General features: G+C 39.0%; 1 protein-coding gene across 1 annotated transcript in view; it reads right to left on the bottom strand.

The window, feature by feature from the left end:
• Positions 1 to 500: 500 nt before the first annotated feature.
• Positions 501 to 22,529, bottom strand: part of DBX2 (developing brain homeobox 2) — a 38,487-nt gene continuing 16,458 nt past the window's right edge. Inside the window, exons 3-4 of the mRNA XM_024737116.1 lie at positions 6,423 to 6,610; positions 501 to 1,166 (exon numbers count right to left, since the gene is read on the bottom strand). Of these exons, the coding sequence (XP_024592884.1) occupies positions 834 to 1,166; positions 6,423 to 6,610 (521 nt within the window). The 3' untranslated portion in view covers positions 501 to 833. The remainder of the gene's footprint in view (positions 1,167 to 6,422; positions 6,611 to 22,529) is intronic.

The raw sequence follows: 22,529 nt of genomic DNA, 5'->3' as shown, positions 1-22,529 counted from the left end.
ACTCAAATATCTTTAGGTGAGTCATGCCCTCTATTTACCTGACAGGCCCTTAAAGGCATTTTATTTGGCAGACCCTGATTAAGACCCATCCTTACAGAAAAGAGATCAAATGATAGTCATTAGTTAAATGGGTCCCTCCCTCACTGATAGGCTGATAAAGTCCAGAGCCTTGGAAATTAAAGGTACTAACAGTTACATTCAGAAATTCTTCTAGTTGCTTGTTGGATTAATTTTAAATACATACTTTCAGTGCATGTATCTAATAGTGGCTCATTTGATTAGGATCTCTGAGCTGAGTTGTTAAAAATCACTTACATCTGGATACTGAAAGAAACCAGAAAGTAGAGAGTTTTTTAAAAATGTTCTTTTGATATGAAAATTTGTACTGAAGTCCAAATTTCACATAATTTTCAAAAAATTAAAAACATTCAGTCATCGCTGGTTTTTCTTCATATAAAAGGAAGTGAATTTGCTCAATGCACTATTTAGAGAGAAACTAATTTCTACTAATGTATTTTAATGAATATTTATATATATACACATAGAGACACACGCATATATACACATATTCAGAGTAAGGACTGAGCTGACCATTATTCTCGTTCTTTTCAGTTCCATCGTACTTTCTGGGAGATTCTGTTCCACTTACAAATTAAGTCTGAGTCTAGGACCCAAATAAGAGAACACTGGAGAGGGTTTCCTAAAACATTAGTCCATGCTTCACTCCAAAGGTGTTAGGTTTTAGGCACTGATGAGACACAAGCTAGCAGGCTTAAGAGTCCAAACGTTAATAGTTAACTGTTCTTTACGTTAACGTGGCAGAATGCTTCCATTCACACTGAGCCAGTAAGTACACCCTTGTCTCTGGCATCCTCTTCAGAACACAAATATAAGGCACCTTGCAGTGACTTTGCTTCTGGGGCCAATGCCCCTGGACTCTCCAGGATTAGTCTCTCTGAAGGTTCTGGTGAATTCTCCCTCCATCTTGGACTCGAGTGCTGTTGGGAGATTTCCCAGAGTGAAGGACATGGAGAAGGGAAACCCAGAGCAGATCTTGAGAGGGGGTCCTCTTGAAGGACTACTTCTTGGATACACCTGTTGGAAAGCACTTCCTTTTCTTTGGAATTCCGCCATTTCATCCTTCTGTTCTGAAACCAGATTTTCACCTATTGATAAAGTAATCAGACAAAATGATCACTTACATCACGTTACTTCACTTCAGCATTTTAAACTGTAATTTCTTCCACTGTGCCTTCCATAGAATACCTTATCCTGAGAGCCAGCCTAGCAAAGTCCTTGTGGCTTTTTACTTCAGAAGTATCTGAGAAATTACTTTAGTACAGCATCTCCACACACTTATGAAACAAAACAACCGTGGTAAGCTGATGACATCCTGAAAGTCAGACATCTCTCAAGACTGATTTAACTCTCTTCGATATTTTAAAACCTCATTTAGTCTGTGCTAAATTATTTATCCAAAGGAAATGTTATTGACTAGTAATAGCATCTGAGTGTTTATTTTGTGCCAGGTGTCAGGCCAGGCACTCATCGTGGATTATGCAATTTGATCCTCACAATGACTGCAAGAAGTCCTTATTTCACACATAAGAAAACTTAGGTTCAACACAATGAACCAGTTCAAGGTCACATAGCTAGTAAAACAGAAGCATTTAGACTAGAATCCGTGAAAGTCCCACTCCAGCGTTGAGGCTCTTATAAACATTCAGACCTCATCAGAAGCTTCTGGAGACTAAATTAAGATTACATTTTATAATGCTTGGATAAATTGCAGGCTTTATATAATTTCCAAGTTCGAGTACTTCCAGGATTGATCAGACTCAAAGAATTAGGCTCAATAAATAACAATTGACTGTAATTAACCTAAAAGTGCTTATGATGGTAGTTTCTAATTTGAGCCGTACCTTCCCCCACCCCACTTGAGTCCCTCTTTACTACTAACCTCCCTCTGACTGTGTAGTCAACTGTGCTTGAGCAGGAAACTTCACAACTGGTTTCCTGACAGCTTAAAAGCCAATCACATTGCTTTCCTGTGCATTGCACTGCACCCTTTTTTAGTAGCTTTCTATTTTTAGAACAAAAACTGGAAAATTTTTACCTAAAGAAGTAATTATTAAAGTGTACCAACCAGATAGTTCTCCCAATGAAGTAAAAAATTCTACCTGAGATGGTCTTTCCAGATTGGCAAAACAATTCTTTCATTCTTTCAACGTGATGGGCAATGTCCAAAATGGCTACAAAAGAAACCTACCACAGGCAGCTGAGTCCGAAAGACTGCCATCTCAGTTGTAATCCTGTGATTCAGGCTTTTCACAAGAAACCAGTCCTAATGCATACATAGCAGAGCATTTGCTTCTGTTCACAAACTCATTTATTATTTGCAGTAGGCATTTACTCCCAGAATGCCTGCCAACTATTTCCAATGGGTTTTCACCAAGACAGTTATTTGTTGCCATTAGTGAATTTTGTCTTTCTCACCACATTAATTATTTTCTTCTCCTCTTAGCTTTTCTGTATATCCAGAAATTTTTTGAGTAATATCTCAATTTAAAAGAAATCATGAAAGGACTTTCTTCATAATCAGTGGCATTGGGACAAATGTACATATTTGGGAAAAATCATAAAATAAAATTTCTATCTCTCAACAAATACAAAAGCAAATTCCAGATGGATTAAACAGCTAAACATAAATACAAAACTATAAAAATTCTAGAAGAAAATGTAGAGATGATCATTACAGTCTTGGGGAGATGAATGATTTCTTAAGCATGACATAAAAAAATAAGGCTACAAAGGGAAAACTAGATCTGACTACATTAAAAAAAGAGAAATTTTTGTACAAATAAAGATGCTACAAGCATATGAAAAAGCCACAAACTACCCAAAAGAATTAAAAGCAGGGACTCAAGGAGATATTTGTACACACAATGCTCACAGTAGCATTATTCATATTAGTCAAAAGGTAGAAGCAACCCAAGTGTCCACTGATGGATGAATGAATAAACAAAATGTGGTATATACATACAACTGAATATTATTCAGTCTTAAAAAGGAAGGAAATTCTGACACATGCTACACCATGGATGAAACTTGAAGACATTATGCCTCGTGAGATATTCCAGTCACAGAAGGACAAATACAGTATGATTCCACTTGTATGAGGTGCCTGGAGTAGTCAAATTCACAGAGACAGAAAGTAGAATGGTGGTTGCCTGATGCCTGGGGGGAGGGAGGAATGGGGAGTCATTGTTTAACGGGTGCAGAGTTTCAGTTTCGAGAAATGAAAAACGTTCTGGAGAGGGATGGTGGTGACAGCTGCATAACAAGGTGAATGTACTTAATGCCACTGAATTGTACACTTCAAAAAGGTTAAAATGGTAAGTTTTATGTTATGTGTATTTTACCACAATAAAAAAAAGCCACAAACTTGGAGGGGATTTTTGTGGCAGCTGTTAACAGGAAAATGTTACAAACCGTAATATTCCAAATATTTTGATTAACAGCCAAAGTAATTGCTGCATATCTATCAACAAAAAGACAATAGAAAAAAAAATGGTGCAGCCACGAAAAGGTTAAATTCAGATGAAAAATGACCAGTAAAGTGATCAAAAGATTCCCGAGTTCTGATAATTAGGAAAAAAAATAACAGACACAACTGCCCATGAGGTTGGCAACATTTTCAAAAATTTAAATAGTGGAGGGATTGCAAAAAAAGGACTTTATTAGTAAGAGTAAAATTTGATATAATTCAATATCTTGATACAATATTTGGAAAGGAATTTTTAAATTGATCACAACTTAAAATGTACATAAACTTTAACTTATAAATCCAACTCCTAGTTCCCTATCTTACAGAAATATTTTTAAAGTGCATAAAGATATGCAACAGTAAAAACCAGGAAGTAACTTAAAGCTGAGGATGGCTAAGTGAATTACAGTATATCCATGTAATGGTCTGCTCGGAGACACTCACTAAAAAAGAATGAAGTACATGTGTATGCAGACGTGGAAGGATGTATCCCATGTCATTTGAGTGGGGGCAGAAAAAGCAAAGGACAAAACAATACTCACGGTCAGCAGCATTAATCATAATAGCCCCAAAATGGGAACAATCTAAACACCCACCATTAGAATGGGTAAACCCTGGTACACCATGTAATACTACACAGCAATGAGTGTGAATGAGCTACTGCTACAACACAGCCACATGGATGAATCTCGCAAACATATGGTGAGTGAAAGAAGCCATATACCAAAGAAGATGGACTGAGTGAGCCTATCTATATGAAGCACAAAAACAGGCAAAACTAATCTATGCTGTTCAAAGTTCGGAAGGAGAAGGTAGTGACCGGGAGGGGGCAGGCAGGGGGCTCCTGGCCCGGTGGTAATGTTCTACCTCTTGAGCTGTGTTCTGGTTACACAAGTGATTTGTATTATCCTTCAGAAGATGTTAAAATATATGCAGAGTGTGATGCCATTTTTATTTAAAATTATATACACGATTCTAGGTCTCAGCTTCATTTGTAAAACAGAAATAGCCAAAGTAACTACTTTTATTATCTGTAAATAACATCTAATGTAAGGGCACATAGTAGTCATTATGGAAGTATCTGTGTTTTTATGTTTGTGCATATATGACACACATATAAGTTTATTTTAAAAATAATACATGATATGCCAATAAACTCAAACAAGAGCCATGTATAAATGACAGTAGTAACCAGGGAGTTGGATTGGAAAGGGAACAGATGTGTTTTCATTTTTAACTTTACCAATCTCCCTTTTGTTTGAATTTACCGTAATAAATACCATGTAGTAACTGTGTAATTAGATATAGTGTATGTGCAAATAAGAAAACGTTAAATTACTTCCGAGCTGTTCGCCAAATTCAATAAGGCAAAAAGTGTTCATTCCTGAGGCACTTGAATTTTAAAAACGATATAATCGACTATGTAAAACTATGTGCCTATGGATAACAACTGGGAGATAACATACAAATATGGAAACAGTTTGTTATCTTATCTTAATCAGTATTTATCAATATTCCCTCTTACCTAGCATAGTGTCTTACACACAATAGACCACCAAGATACACCTATTGATTTGTCTGTCACAGACACAAAATTGCTCTGTGACATAGACAGAATTCCTATATTTGTCCCTGTTTTTAAAGTGAGAAACTGAGGCACAGAGTAGTCAATTAAGGTTATGGGCTCATTAGTCCCACACACGAGGAAAACACAGACTGGTTGATCTAGGTCAATTATCCTCTACCACACCTCGTACTGCTTCCTACGACTATAAAAAGTCGGGGGACGGGGGGACAGATCACTTCCCTAGGGAAAGGAAGCAAGGTTAAGAAGGGTTTCATCCAAAAATAACTAGTTTAATAACATCCAAAGTTAGAAACCAGGTCATTTGTATTGAGGGAAGTACAGTAGAGCATGGTGGTTAACACAGAGCCTCTGCTAGCCCTTCAGTGCCTTTATGCTGATTCAAAAATTCCAGGTGGAAGGAGCCTTGCACCTGGAAAGTCAGTTTGACAAGCAGAGTACCTGCTGCATTTCAGTTGCTGCCATCCCTCTTAGCCAAATGGCCTTGTGCAGTGAACATCCTGCACAACTGTACATGGTGGCTCCAGGTTAAAGAGAATGCAAACTCCAGAGTCAGATTGCCTGGAGTGGGAGCCCAGTTCCAAAGCAGCTCCACTTTGTGACATGGACCTCTGTTTACCTCTCTACATTTCCTCATCTAGAAAATGGGGATATTTCATATGGTGATTACAATAAGGATTAAACAGGAAAATGCTAGTGCCTTATACTGTTAATTATTTATAAGTAGGCCAAACTTTAAATGGAGTATGCTGCACTTCCCAAAAAGCTAGAAAGTCTATTTCAAAATTATATGAAATATCATTGTACAAGAAAGGTTTGTAAAGGTTGCAAATGTGAAACTACTTGACTGTACTTGACATAAGCCCATAGTGCAAAATAATGAAATCTATTAAGGGGTATTTATGAGTCACTCATTCATGCCTTGATTTTGGACTGGAAATGAAGAAAAAGACAGGAAAATTGGTTCCTGCTTTTGAAGGCAATTATGTAACCTGTTTCTCTGAAAACAGAGCAAACAATGTAATGATGTAAATGCCACAAGCCTTCGCTTTTCTCTTCAATTGGGAAGAATTAATCAGGCGAAAACCTAGACCTCTTCAGCAAAGGGACCGATTTCCAAATAGGAATTGTGACATATATTTCCACCCACTAAAAAATTATGCAAGTCATTTCAATAATGCTTCAGGGTCCAGTGCTATGCCTACTACAACAAATAGTTACCAAATGAATGGATATCATTGGATTCCTTCAGAAATCAGGAGCAGTAGATATCTTCCTGCTCATTAGTACCTGTGATTCCTTTAGTCCCAAGTTGATGGCAAGTTTCTTTCGGTCTGTTTTGCTGATATATTTCTGCTTCTGAAACATTTTCTCCAGAGCCTTTCTCTGGTCCTCAGAAAAGACAGCTCTTCTTAAAATACCCCTCCGAGCTTTGGAATTAGATTCCTGTGTCAGAAGAGGCAGCACACTCTCTTCTCCTAGAGGGGAGAAAAGATACAAAAAGCCCCATTAGCTGCAGGGAGAATTCCATCCGTCTTTTCCATGACAATATCCTCCTTCTCTGTACCATGACCAAATTATCTCATCTCTGAACTCTGCACATTTAGAGAGCTTCTTAACCTTTTTTTGGTCATGGACTCCACTGAGAATCTGATAAATGCTCTTTGCTCCCCATTGGGAAAAAAAAGTACATATGCTTGCCTTCCCAATTTTGCATGCCATGTCAGAAAGTCCATGGTCCCAGGTTACAAAGCTCCAGTGCAGAACTAGTAGGTGGTTTAAATACTTAATTTTCCTCTAATTCTTCATTTATTTATTCATTCATTCATTGTCTCAAACTGTTGAACACTTACCATATGCCAGGCACTCCTCTCAATACTACACATTGAGAAATAAGACATATGTTTTATCGTACTCATTACCTATAAAATCAAGTGGGAGGCATTTATTGAACCAGCATCACAAGTGTGATGAAGTATTCCTAAGAAGAGGGTGCACTGGGAGCACAAAACGATGGGCTTAATCTTCATCTGGGATGTCAGGGAAAGCTTGCAAGAGTCAGAGATGTTTAAACTGAGAAGGAAGGTTTGGAAGACCTCCAATCACCCCCTCCCTGATTCAGTTGATCGTCAACTCCTTCAGGGAAGAGACATTTACTACTTTTTCTGCCTTTCTGCAGCTAGCACAACACTGGTTCCCACCCTCTGTGAGTTTCATTCATCAATCACTATTCATTTATTCAGCTTCCAAGCTGTGGTAGGAGGAATAATGTCCTTTCCAAAGATGCCCATGTCCTAATCCCCAGAGCCTGTGAACATATTACATTATATGGCAAGGGGTAATTAAGGTTGCAAATGGAATTACAGTTGCTAATCAGCTGAACTTGAGGTTAGGAGAGTATCCTGGAGTATCCACGTAGGCCCAATGTAATCACAAGGGTCCTTATAAGTGGAAGAGGGAGACCAGGAAAGGAAGTCATAGTGATAGTTTTGAAGATGCTACACTTCTTCCTTTGAAGATGGAGGAAGGGGCCATGAACCAAGAAATGCACTAGAAACTGGAAAGGTGAGGAAACAGATTCTCCCCTAGAGCCTCCAGAAGAAATGTAGTCCTGCTGACACACTGATTTTAGTTCAGTGAGACCCATTTCAGGCTTCTGACCTCTATAACTGTACAATAATAAGCTTGTATTAAGACATGAGGTTTGTGGACATTTGTTACAGCAGCGAGAGGACACTAATACACTGGGTATCTACTGAGGAAACCAGACAAACGGCACATGGTCCCCGCCCTCAAGGAGTTCACCTTCTCATGGGAGGACCAATACATGAACGTCACTCTAGAATACAGGCACCAGAGGAGCAGGGACTCCAGTTTACGACTGTATCTGGTATGCATTTGGGTGCTTGATAATTATTTCTAAATAAAAAAGCAAATGCATGTCTTAAGTACTGAAATAGAATGATCCCTACAATGCTCTGGCATCACAAAAAAGGAAGTGATGAGCTCGAGAAAATAGTTAGGTTGAGTCAAGTCTAAAAGGACAATTCAGTTCCAGAGAGAAAGAACCAAGGCCAATCCAGGCAGAGTGACTAGCGTCTCAAAGCACTAAAGCACAAAGGAATAAAGTCTCTCCAAGGAAAAGTAAGCAGTCTGCAAGGCCTTGGAAGGGCATGAAACAGAGGGTGCAAGCTGGCAACCGTATCCAGCCTGCAGACAGGCTTTGTTTAGAGTGTTGATTAAAAATTCTGATTTAGTTGTTCACATTTAATAACTGGGAGGTTTCATATGAAGTCCAGGTTTCTAACATCTCTTCAAAGGTAACCACACTAGGCTCACCTTCCCATAAAGCAGAGATCTACCATAGTGAGTGGCAGGTGTCCTCTTTAGATGGAGCATGTGATCCTCAGTTTGCCATAGCCTCACCTAACTTGCTTTTTTTGTTTTTTTTGCGGTACGCGGGCCTCTCACTGTTGTGGCCTCTCCCACTGCGGAGCACAGGCTCCGGACACGCAGGCTCAGTGGCCATGGCTCACAGGCCCAGCCGCTCCGTGGCATGTGGGATCCTCCCGGACCGGGGCATGAACCCGTGTCCCCTGCATTGGCAGGTGGACTCCCAACTACTGCGCCACCAGGGAAGCCCTAACTTGCTTCTTATCTGACAGGCTCTTGAAGACATCTAGACCTCTGGCACAGAGATTACGGAGTGGAATCGAGCCAGACCATAGAGGACTACAAGGGTTTGGAACATTACCCAATAGTTAGTGAAGACCAATAGAATATGTTTAAGCAGGGTGTGACATGATAATAATAAACCTACACTGAGCACTTCCTCTGTACTCATACTTACTATGTTAAGTCACTGACATGCATTATTTCATTTAATCCTCCCAACCTACCTATGCCATGAATGCTACTATTATTCTTCCCATTTCACAGATGAATAAAAAGAAGCTTAGGTAGCTTACGGAACTTTGTCCAAGGTCACATGGCTGGGGCTTCAAACCCAGGAATACTGATTCCAAAACAAATGCTCTTAATCCTACAGTGGACTCACACAATCTGACTTGTATTTTAGAAGAAAAATGTCAATAAGTGGATAAATCTCGTCAATTTTACCTCTGTAATATAGTAGCTTCCCTTCCTATTTGTTTAAAAGATTGTAAACATCTCCCAGCTAGTCTCTCAGCTCTGGGTTGTGCCTCATTCTGATTCATCCTGACATTCCCAGAACTACGGGCCTCTCCCTCTTACTTCCAGGTCTGTAACACCTGCATCTCCGTAGAAATGCCAGAGCCCCTGGGATGTAATCAAGCCCAGTTCTTTACAAAAGTCTACTTTTACTGATGCCCTTCCCATTCATCCTCTCATGGGAACTTGGTTAATTCTCCATCTCCAGAACCAATTATTTTTGCCTCTCTCACACCGAGGTCATAGCTGGAAGTCAGGCTTTGGCACCTGGATTCACTATTTCTTAGAGATTTGAATCGTTTTATGCAATATTTGTCGGTAATAAAAATAGTACAAACATCTCAATATGTTCATATCTTTCTAAATACTTTTCTTCTCTGAACTATCCTTTGTAGAGAGACCATGGATTGGCCCTTCTGCACTATTTCAGATCACAGATTCATCTGTTGAGACGGTGTCTCTCTAGGAAGCCTCAGAACAAAAGTCTCTGGAGGATGGAAGAATTGGGTTTGGATCTCAGCACTTGGAGTGAGTTACTCTTTCAGTTTGTTTTATGGAGTTTCTTTAAGGATTTGATGAAATAGCACAAAACATTTCCAGTGCCTAGCCCACAATAAGGATCCCTCAAATCTATTTCACTTGCCCCTGTTGAATTTCATTTTATTCTTATACGAATCATATGCCACAGACATCCTCTGTACAGACGAAGAAGTGTTCAGAGCAGTTAAGTTCCAAAGCAGCACAAAGGACACAGATCTCAGTGGTAGCAAGACCTTCTAAATCCAAATTCTTGGCTCCTTTCTATGCTTCCCCACACTGTTTCTTGATGGGTCAAGAATGGGAAGAAAGAAACATTTATAAACATAGCCAGGGCTCCTGTCTGTGTCCATGGGCTTCTGCTCCCTGTCCTGGGTCAGTCTGTGAGCCTGAACCATATAGCATCTCCTATCCAACCTGGTAACAGTGTCCTCAGATTCCAGCATCCCCTTCTCACTTCCTATTTTGATCTGGAATTCTTAATTTGTAACTGTATACAATCTACCATTATTAAAGCCATATGTACTAAAAATTAGGAAAGAAACTTAAATATCCGAAGTTAAAGAAATGCATAAGCACATAATGCTATATCTACTAGATGAAATTGTAAAGAACCACTAACGATGATGACTAGGAAGATGAGGCAGCAGCAAAACAAACAAACGAACAAACAAAAAACCATTATAATACGTATGATATTTAAGATACATACTATGCTCACAACTAAGTAAAAATGCAGAGAAAAAAGACTGAAAGGCAAAAAAAACCCCACTCAGATAGGCTACTGTTGTAGAGTTATGGACAAATAATTCATCTCCACTCTACATTTTAAGTCTGGCTCAGTTTTCTAAGGAAAACAAGCAAACGTTGTAGTAACCTTTGGGGGAGTAATCTGGCCAAGTGATTGAGTTGTCCCTGAGTGACAACTGAAAATGAAACCACTCCATCCTTCACAGATGCTCACAGTTGATAAGGAGAGGTCCGAGAAGAACAGAGACAGCCAAGGTACAAGTGAGATAAACACCCGCAGACCACCACATAGGAAGCTTTTAAGCACCAGATAAGAAGCCACTTAGTCTTGGAGGCCAACAGAGTGAGTCCTGAGAGAGAAGAGCTGCCAGAAGACTAGCAATTCCTCTTGCTGGCCATCTTGACAAAGGCGGGCAGAGAGAGGGACTGACATTTGCAGACGCGTGAGTAGAGTGAGGACAAGTGTGAAACGTGGTAAATCTAGGAATCTCACACAGCTTGGAACTTCCAGACTGCAGGAGATGAGCGGGAAGAACACAGGACATTAGCTGGGAGGTAGATTAGGGCCAGGGGTGACTGAAACAAATCTAAGGGATAATTTGCCACAGAGGAAAAGCCTTTCAAGGACTTGACCAACTTAGTATTTTAGAAAGGCCAATACTTTTTGAGCTAACACAACTTTTTACTTTTTAAAATAATTTTCTTTTGTTCTTATTGAAGTATAGTTGATTTACAATGTTGTGTTAGTTTCAGGTGTACAGCACAGTGATTCGGTTATATATATAGCCTTTTTCAGATTCTTTTCCCTTATAGGTTATTACAAACTACTGAGTATATATAGTTCCCTGTGCTATACAGTAGGTCCTTGTGGGTTATCTATTTTATAATACAACTTTTTAAATCTGTATAGAAATACAAACAAATTTCTGGACCAATAAAGCTAGTTTAAAAAAAAAATCTGCCTACATTTTTTTCTAAGCCGAGATTTTATAAATAGGGATCATGATTTTACTCATTTTCACCCCTTCTTCACCAAGATCTACATGTTTACATAAAACAATGGGGTAACACACTTAAATGCCCCTACGACTTTTAATAGGAACCTACAGGTTTTCCTACTGAGTTATGTTTAAGTGAAGAGAAAGAAGAGTCCCATCAAGGGGATCTACAGATAAATTATTCTCACCAACATGGTAAAAGCTAACGTTGAAGGGTCGTGCACACAAAGCAGACCTCAATCTCTGAAAGACAGAGCTGGAGTGGTTTTGAGGGTCAGAGGGTTAACTCCTGGGTCTGGTCTTTGGGATTCGGTGCCCTACAACAAACACGAATACAACCACTAAACAAGCGAAAACCACGGCAAAGATAAAGAATATTCCATTTTTCCTTTCTTTGCTAGTTGCCTGGTTTCTCTTCGCATTGCTCTCAACACACAAATTGCGCTTGTTTTCATAAACGGAGGTGGCTCAGTTTCCTACAAGAAGCATGTGACAAGATGCTACTTCTACCACTGATGCTCCTCTCCTTTTCTCCCCCATGAGTCTTTTGTGGGCTGTCTCTGGATCTAACCATAAACTACTGATGAACCTATACCATGTTCCTACCTTCTAAATCTAGGAATATGGGCTCAATTACACCTGCGAAACAAACACAGTGACTTCAAGAACTTGTTGGTAATTCAAAAATCTCTCAGAAGCTACTGAAAAGTTATAAGCAACAAACACCTCTGATTATTCCTAAATTCATGACAAAAGTCTGATTTATATGGAAACTTACAGGTGACAAAGATAAATAAATAATATAAAAATAACAATGAAAAGGGACAGAGTTTAAGGCATGCAGTAGAAAAGACACTTTAAAATCCAGGGCCGCCAATTCAAGGTGCTATAGGCTCTGCTAATTTGCGAATATCATTATTATTATTTTATAATGTGGCTTCCATATATATTTGGGGCTCAACATGCGCTGATGTATGTGGCAACGACAGGCAGCATGGCATGAAATCTTTACCACAATCCCCAGAGGTACATGTTATCATCCCCATTTTCCACAGGAAGAAACTGAGGCTCTGGAAAGATAAGTTGTGCAACTGAGGTCATACACCCAAGCAGAGTGAGGCCAATCAATGCTCTTTAAAATTATACCAAAGACTGTGAAAATTACCAATGTGCCGGGAAAGAGGTCGGGAGGTAGGGAGAGTCATTAAAGTGGCAGAATGACCTAGTATAGAAAAGTTTACAAAGGCCTAATTCCCTGCATCCTGAGACAGCCCCCATGTACCACACCCCCCTGGGAATCCCTGTGTGCAGTGAGCTTGTGAAGGGCAATTTGAACAGAGGTGTGCTGTGTGTGAATGATACAGTACGGGGTGGGGGGCAGCGAAGAGCAATAGAGAAACACAGCAGTAGATTGGCCTCTGTCTACCCCAGGGTAGGCTACTACTACTACTTATGAACATTTGGGGAGAAAGGGAACCCCATTCCAGGAACGACCCTCGAATACTTTCACTGCCACTGTGGAACTGCTGAATAGAGCCATCAACTTGGAAAATCTATTGTCTTCGAGTCTCTGACTCCTTTAAACTTTCTTCCTGGTTGACCAAGTGTCATTTATCTCCTTTCACTATTGAGAAGTCAAAACCTATGTTCAACTTATCACACATACACAATTATGTTTTCACCACAATAATTAGGCTTCTTTCTATGTTAGCACAAAATGCTGCATCCCTCTGAAAATCTTAGAGTTCTAAAGATAAATCCTTATAAAAGAAGCTCTCAGGCAGCCTTTTATGGATTTCCATAGGTCTTGATCAGTTCCCCAAGCCCACTCACTGCTCCACCTGAGAGCAGGAAACATCCAGGTCAGGTGTAAGAAGACCCATCAGAGCACTGCCACCTCTGACAGTGTCACTCATAGGACGAACCTACAGTAATAAAAATAAGGTCCTTTCCCTGCTGCCTTCAACAAAATCCTAAATTCAAATTTGGAGAGTATTCTATGTTCTTTTAAGTTTTAATGAGAAAGGGAAGATAGTAAAATGATCTCAAAACGCAGAATCTAAGTTCACCTCCCAAGAAGAAGGGAGAGCAACTTATCCCAGAAGAACATTTCCTCACTCATATTTTTATAATGCTGCTCCAAATTTAAACTTTGTCTTTTAACGCATAAAATTCTTGAAAGGTCAAATTCAAGTTGGGTACTCAAAGACAAAACGAAATCATTATCTCATTAATTCAATTAGCTATTCTACAAAATTAAGACTCCTATACATTTTCATGTAGTCTTTTCCTTAAGGTCATTCTCTGCATAACTTCTACGACTTTCCATCTCATTTTATGAAGTATGTTATTTTGAAAAGAACCTTATGGATATACTATCAAAGATTTTCCTTACACTGCTTTGGGGGAGAGGAGAACTTTTACCACTGCCTTTAAATTTTTCCCCACTGTAAGGATTGTGCTTAAATACCCTATTAAACTATTATATGTGAGAAGGGCACTAGATGAATGATTGTTTCCACACTGCCACAAGCCAATCATAAATCTAAAAGGTTAACAAGAGAAACTAAATCAATTTTAAACAAGTGACTCATGTTAACAGTCAAAATGGTATTTCACTTGCTAGCTAAGGATGTGTTGCTCTAATCCTACACCTTTTAGAAAAAGTGAAGTCAATATTGTAAAACAATGATGAGGGCCACTGATTTCATCTCTTATTAAAATTTTTAGTGTAAACCATAATTTTGGCTAACCGAACTGAAATACAAAATAATACAAAATTACTTCAACAGTTTATTTTCCTTCTTTCGTACAAATGGAAAAAAACGTAAATGCTTGGGCATAAAATCGTTCTTCCTATTAAAAAAAGAAGAAGAAAAGAAAATCTAGTAAATGCCTTAAATTAAAAAGCTTACCGGGCAGCTGTAAGTCTTATTAACTGTTCCTTGGTATCATGATTATTTATGTAATATTCTTATTTGAAAGCCTAAATCCACCATTTCATTATTATTTGCTGCCAATACAGTGAACATCATAAATAAGAAAATAAGAAATTCATTTCAGATTTATCACTAATGAGACACCAATGTTTATTAAGAACACTTGTGGCATCTCTATGCTGTTTTATTTTATTTATTTTTTTTCTAGTGTTCTTTCTTTTTTTTTAAAACATCTTTATTGGAGTATAATTTCTGTACAATGTTGCGTTAGTTTCTGCTGTATAACAAAGTGAATCAGCTATATGTATACGTATATCCCCTCCCCCTTGCGTCTCCCTCCCACCCTCCCTATCCCACCCCTCTAGGTGTTCACAAAGCACAGAGCTGATCTTCCTGTGCTATGCGGTTGCTTCCCACTAGCTATCTATTTTACATTTGGTAGTGTATGTATGTCAATGTTACTCTCTCACTTCGTCCCAGCTTACTCTTCCCCCTCTGCATGTCTTCAAGTCCATTCTCTATGTCTGTGTTTTTATTCCTGTCCTGCCCCTAGGTTCATCAGAACATTTTTATTTTCTTTAGATTCCATATATATGTGTTAATATACAGTATTTGTTTTTCTTTTTCTGACTTACTTCACTCTGTATGACAGACTCTAGGTCCATCTACCTCACTACAAATAACTCAATTTTGTTTCTTTTTATGGTTGAATAATATTCCACTGTATATATGTGCCACATCTTCTTTATCCATTCATCTGTTGATGGACACTTAGGTTACTTCCATGTCCTGGCTATTGTAAATAGTGATGCAATGAACATTGTGGTACATGACTCTTTCTGAATTACGGTTTTCTCACGGTATGTGCCCAGTAGTGGGATTGCTGTGTCGTATGGTAGTTCTATTTTTAGTTTTTTAAGGAACCTCCATACTGTTCTCCATAGGGGCTGTATCAATTTACATTCCCACCAACAGTACAAGAGGGTTCCCTTTTCTCCACACCCTTTCCAGTATTGTTTGTAGATTTTTTGATGATGGCCATTCTGACAGTGTGAGGTGATACCTCATTGTAGTTTTGCTTTGCATTTCTCTAATGACTTGTGATGTTGAGCAGCTTTTCATGTGTTTGTTGGCAATCTGTATATCTTCTTTGGAGAAGTGTCTATTTACGTCTTTTGCCCATTTTTGGATTGGGTTGCTTGTTTTTTTGATGTTGAGCTGCTTGTATATTTTGGAGATTAATCCTTTGTCGGTTGCTTCATTTGCAAATATTTTCTACCATTCTGAGGGGTGTCTTTTCATGTTGTTTATGATTTCCTTTGCTATGCAAAAGCTTTTACGTTTCATTAAATCCCATTTGTCTATTTTTGTTTTTATTTCCATTTCTCTAGCAGGTGGGTCAAAAAGGATCTTGGCTGTGATTTATGTCATAGAGTGTTCTGCCTATGTTTTCCTCTAAGAGTTTTATCGTGTCTGGCCTTACATTTAGGTCTTTAATCCATTTTGAATTTACTTTTGTGTATGGTGATAGGAAGTGTTCTAATTTCACTCTTTTACATGTAGCTGTCCAGTTTCCCCAGCACGACTTATTGAAGAGGCGATCTTTTCTCCATTGTATACTTTTGCCTCCTTTATCAAAGATAAAGTGACCATATGTGTGTGGGTTTATCTCTGGGCTTTCTACGCTGTTCCATTGATCTATATTTCTGTTTTTGTGCTAGTACCACAGTGTCTTGATTACTATAGCTTTGTACTATAGTCTGAAGTCCAGGAGCCTGATTCCTCCAGTTCCATTTTTCTTTCTCAAGATTGCTTTGGCTATTCGGGGCCTTTTGTGTTTCCATACAAATTGTATAATTTTTTGTTCTAGTTCAGTGAAAAATGCCTTGGTAGTTTGATAAGGATTGCACTGAATCTGTGCATTGCTTTGGGTAGTATAGTCATTTTCACAATGTTGATTCTTCCAATCCAAGAACATGGTATATCTCTCCATCTGTTTGTATCATCTTTAATTCCTTCCATCAGTGAGTTATAGTTTTCTGTATACAGGTCTTTTCTCTCCCTAGGTAGGTTTATTCCTAGATATTTTATTCTTTTTGTTGCAATGGTAAATGGGAGTGTTTCCTTAATTTCTCTTTCAGATTTTTCATCATTAGTGTATAGGAATGCAAGAGATTTCTGTGCTTTAATTTTGTACCCTGCTACTCTCCCACATTCATTGATTAGCTCTCGTAGTTTTCTGGTAGCATCTTTAGGATTCTCTATGTATAGTATCATGTCATCTACAAACAGTGACAGGTTTACTCCTTCTTTTCCCATTTGGATTCCTTTTATTTCTTCTTCTTCTCTGATTGCAGTGGCTAAAACTTCCAAAACTATGTTGAATAATACTGATGAAAGTGGGCAACCTTGTCTTGTTCCTGATCTTAGAGGAAATGATTTCAGTTTTTCACCACTGAGAACAATGTTGGCTGTGTGTTTGTCATATATGGCCTTCATTATGTTGAGGTAGGTTCTCTCTATGCCTCCTTTCTGGAGGGTTATCATAAATGGGTGTTGAATTTTGTCAAAAGCCTCTTCTGCATTTATTGAGATTATCATATGATTTTTATCGTTCAATTTGTTAATATGGTGTATCACATTGACTGATTTGCATATATTGAAGAATCCTTGCATCTCTGGGATAAACCCCATTTAATCATGGTATATGATCCTTTTAATGTGCTGTTGGATTCTGTTTGTTAGCATTTTGTTGAGGATTTTTGCATCTATGCTCATGAGAGATTATTGGCCTATAGTTTTCTTTGTTGTGACATCTTTGTCTGGTTTTGGTCTCAGGGTGATGGTGGCCTCGTAGAATGAGTCTGGGAGTGTTCCTCCCTCTGCTATATTTTGAAGAGTTTGAGAAGGATTGGTGTTAACTCTTCTCTAAATGTTTGATAGAATTCATCTGTGAATCCATCTGGTCCTGTGCTTTTGTTTTTTGGAAGATTTTTAATCACAGTCTCAATTTCAGTACTTGTGATTGGTCTGTTTATATTTTCTATTTCTTCCTGGTTCAGTTTCGGAAGGTTGTGCTTTGCTACGAATTTGTCCATTTCTTCCAAGTTGTGCATTTCATTGGCATATAGTTGCTTCTAGTAAGCTCTCATGATCCTTTGTATTTCTGCAGTGTCAGCTGTTACTTCTTTTTCCTTTCTAATTCTGCTGATTTGAGTCTTCTCCTTTTTTTTTCTTGATGAGTCTGGCTAATGGTTTATCAATTTTGTTTATCTTCTCAAAGAACCAGCTTTTAGTTTTATTGATCTTTGGTATTTTTTTCTTCATTTCTTTTTCATTTATTTCTGATCTGATCCTTAGGATTTCATTCCTTCTGCTAACTTTGGAGTTTTTTTGTTCTTCTTTCTTTAATTGCTTTAGGTGTAAGGTTAGTTTGTTCATTTGAGATTTTTCTTGTTTCCTGAAGTAGGATTGTATTGCTATAAACTTCCCTCTTAGAACTGCTTTTGTTGCATCCCATAGGTTTTGGGTCATCGTGTTTTCATTGTCATTTGTTTCTAGGTATTTTTTGATTTCCTCTTTGATTTCTTCAGTGAGCTCTTGGTTATTTAGTAGCATATTGTTTAGCCTCCATGTGTTTGTATTTTTTAGTTTCTTTCCTGTAATTGATATTTAGTCTCATAGTGTTGTGGTTGGAAAAGATACTTGATATGATTTCAATTTTCTTAAATTTACCAAGGCTTGATTTGTGACCCAAGGTATGGTCTATCCTGGAGAGTGTTCCATGAGCACTTGAGAAGAAAGTGTATTCTGTTGTTTTGGGATGGAATGTCCTATAAATATCAATTAAGTCCATCTTGTTTAATGTGTCATTTAAAGCTTGTGTTTCCTTATTTATTTTCATTTCGGATGATCTGTCCATTGGTGAAAGTGGGGTGTTAAAGTCCCCTGCTATGATTGTGTTACTGTCGATTTCCCCTTTTATGCTTGTTAGTATTAGTCTTATGTATTGAGATGCTCCTATATTGGGTGCATAAATATTAACAATTGTTATACCTTCTTGGATTGATCCCTTGATCATTACATAGTGTCTTTCTTTGTCTCTTGTAATAGTCTTTATTTTAAAGTCTATTTTGTCTGATATGAGTATTGCTCCTCCAGCTTTCTTTTGATTTCCATTTGCATGGAATATCTTTTTCCATCCCCTCACTTTCCATCTGTATATGTCCCTAGGTCTGAAGTGTGTCTCTTCTAGACAGCATATATATGCATCTTGTTTTTGTATGCATTCAGCCAGTCTATATCTTTTAGTTGGAGGATTTAATCCATTTACATTTAAGGTAATTATCGTATGTATGCTCCTATTACCATTTTCTTAATTGCTTTGGGTTTGTTTTTGTAGGTCTTTTACTTCTCTCGTGTTTCCTGCCTAGAGAAGTTCCTTTGCATTTGTTGTAAAGCTGGTTTGGTGGTGCTGAATTCTCCTAATTTTTGCTTGTCTGTAGAGGTTTTAATTTCTCCATCAAATCTGAATGAGATCCTTGCTGCGTAGAGTAATCTTGGTTGTAGGTTTTTCCCTTTCATCACTTTAAGTATGTCCTGCCACTCCCTTCTGGCTTACAGTTTCTGCTGAAAGATCAGCTGTTAACTTTATGGGGATTCCCTTGTATGTTATTTGTTGCTTTAATATTTCTTCTTTGTATTTAATTTTTGATAGTTTGATTAATATGTGTCTTGGCGTGTTTCTCTTTGGGTTTATCCTGTATGGTACTCTCTGCGCTTCCTGGACTTGATTGACTAGTTCCTTTCCCATGTTAGGGAAGTTTTCGACTATAATCTCTTCAAATATTTTCTCAGACCCTTTCTTTTTCTCTTCTTCTGGGACCCCTATAATTTGAATGTTCATGCGTTTAATGTTGTCCCAGAAGTCTATGAGTCGATCCTCAATTCTTTTCATTATTTTTTCTTTATTCTGCTCCCTGACAGTTATTTCCACCATTTTATCTTCCAGCTTATTTATCTGTTCTTCTGCCTCAGTTATTCTGCTATTGATTCCTTCTAAAGTATTTTTAATTTCAGTAACTGTGTTATTCATAACTGTTTGTTTGCTCTTTAGGTCTTCTAGATCTTTGTTAAATATTTTTTCCATTCTGTTTCCGAGATTTTGGATCATCTTTACTATCATTACTCTGAATTCTTTCTCAGGTAGATTGCCTATTTCATCTTCATTTATTTGGTCTTGTAGGTTTTTACCTTGCTCCTTCATCTGTAACGTAATTTTTTGTTGTTTTTTTTTTTTTTTTGATGGATGGTACTGTATTCCTGTCTTACTGGTTGTTTGGACTGAGACATCCAGCAATGGAGTTTGCAGGCAGTTGGACAGAGCTGGGTTTTGGAGCTTAGATGAGGACCTCCAGGAGTCCTCACTCCGATTAATATTCCCTGGGGTCTGAGGTTCTCTGTTAGTCCAGCAGTTTGGACTCAGAGCTCCCTGCACAGGAGCTCAGGCCCACATCTGGTCTGGGAACCAAGATCCCACAAGCTTCCTAGTGCAGTTAAAAAAAAAAAGAAGGAAAGAAAAGAGCAGTACAATATCAAAGAATAAAAAACAAAATAAAATTAGAAAAATAAAAGAATTGAAAAAATAAAAATATAAAAGAATCAACCACAATGAATCGATAAGGTAAAACAATCCCAATCTAAAAGAGGAAAAAAGAAAAAACAAAAATAGCCTTGACTATGGGAGCGGAATTTAGGCAGGAGTGGAACTTAGGCTTAGTGCAGTTAAAAAAAAAAAGAAGGAAAGAAAAGAGCAGTACAATATCAAAGAATAAAAAACAAAATAAAATTAGAATGATAAAATATATATTAGGAAAAATAAAACTGTAATTGGAACAACTGCAACAAAGTAAAACAAAACCTAAAAAGAAAAAACAAAAATAGCCTTGACTATGGGAGCGGAATTTAGGCAGGAGTGGAACTTAGGCAGGGGTGGGGTTTAGGGTGGGACAGGACCTAGGTGGGTGGGGGGGCTACGTTTGAGCATGGGGTGGAGCCTCTGCTTAGGATCTGCGTGGAATAGGAGAGGCAGCACGTCAAAAGGAGGGACTCTGGAGTGTGGAGTTCTGGAGTTTGGAAGTAGCGCCCTGAGTGAGGGTGTATGGGTGGGGCTTGGGTTCTGCATGGCAGGAGCGAGGGTCCAATGGCAGAGGATTAGGCCCGGGAGCCCAACAGGCTTCCCCGTGCCTAAGTGGACAGGGAAAGCACTGGCTGCGTTCCTCCACGCCCCCGCCATCTCCCGCAGGTTCTCCCCTGTCACCACTGCTGGACCCGTAACGTTGGGTCAGTCCCACTGGGTTTAGGCACTCCTCCCCTCCCCCAGCCACTCCTCGGGGTGCTGGTCCTGGAGGTCTGGCCTTTACTTTTGCTCCCCCTTCCCTCCCTCCCACTCCTTCAGGACCTGCACGGCTGGAGGGGGCTTTGGTGGGTAGAGGATCAGGCCCGGGATCTCAGCAGGTTCCTGGGGGCCCAAGTGGGCAGGAGAAACCTGGCCATACTCCTTTTTGATCCTCTGCCCTCCCAGTGGTTCCCCAATTTCCCCCTTCGGGTGTGGGATCCCTTCCCCTCACCCAGCCACCCCTCAGGGGCGCCAGTCCCATCCCGCCTCCACTTCTCCTCCCCCTTCCTTTCCCCAGTGACCCATGTCCTACCCGGTCACTGGGGCCTCCTCCCATCCCCTTAGGTGTCCGAGGTTCCCCACCGGTGCCTGGTAGGTGCCCTAGTTGTGCCGAGACACGCATTCCGCATCCTCCTAGTATGCCAGGTTGACTCCACCCTCCTATGCTGTTCTAAAATGCCAGCCTAGAAACGGAGACAAACCAAGTGCATTCTCATCGTCCGTCTGAACTGTGCTGATTTTCTCCTTGTATGTTTTATTGAATAAAAAAGATAAACACAAGGACTTTATAAGCCTCCAGAGATACACACCACAATTTACAACAGCTACACAAAGGCATAAAGTGGGAAGGGCTGAGAAGCAGATGGAGAAAAATGAGACATGCTTAGGGTGATTTTTTTCAAGCAGTCAGGAAGATGAAGTTATCTAGGAAATGACTTTGGACTTACTTTTATGTGCTCTATTTAGTAAACTGGCCTGGGCATTAGTATGCTTTTATGGCTTAGAAACTCATGAAAACAGTACTATAAAATGAATACACACACACATTCACGCATACATGAATGTCCACCTGTTACATGCAATATTTTGGTACATTGCCCCTTACCTGTCTATATTTCCAGAGAGTTTCTAAAGTAGAAGACCAGTATTATACCAGGGTGAAAACACTGAAACTAGGGGTTGGACCTCTTTCAATCTCCACCCCTGGAATACCACACTGAAGATTTAATTCCACAGAGATGCCACCATGCTGTGGTATCAGACATTTGGGGTTTAAGTCTTTACTCCAGGCATCCTTTCCTGATACTCTAATATATGGTGATAAATGTCTCCTTAATCTGTACAACAGTTTTCAATTATCCTCACAGGAGACCACCTTGAAGGAGCGAGAAAAAGGTTTAGTCATGGTTTCTATTTTTCTATTTGAATCAATACATTCTAGTTAAATGGACAATTAATAGGTCACTTCCAAAATAGTGTATCAGTCCTGGTTAATAAACAATCCCCACAGTGGATAATGGGCCCTGTGTATTGAGCAAGTCCTGTATACACTCAGCTCATCCACTAAATCCTTTTTCAGGTGGACAGGGTTATATGGGAAGATGAGCTAGAATGAGTCTATAAAAGTCAGTTTCATTCACTGCTTTATTTTTCAGCCAAGTGCTTTAAATGGTGTCCAGAAATTCACCTGGAATGTGAGACAGGAGAAAAGACTGACACACAGAGCCTTGCTTTATGACCATACAAAAGGGCAACTGACCCTTGCCCGAGCCTTTTCCCTGTGAAATCGTCCCGAAAGTTCATC

This window comes from Neophocaena asiaeorientalis, unplaced genomic scaffold (assembly GCF_003031525.2).
Source record: "Neophocaena asiaeorientalis asiaeorientalis breed wild unplaced genomic scaffold, Neophocaena_asiaeorientalis_V1.1 scaffold134, whole genome shotgun sequence".
In the NCBI taxonomy this organism is placed as follows: Eukaryota; Metazoa; Chordata; class Mammalia; order Artiodactyla; family Phocoenidae; genus Neophocaena; species Neophocaena asiaeorientalis.
Note: the sequence above shows the minus strand (reverse complement) of the source record. Positions and strands in the feature narration are given on the sequence as shown.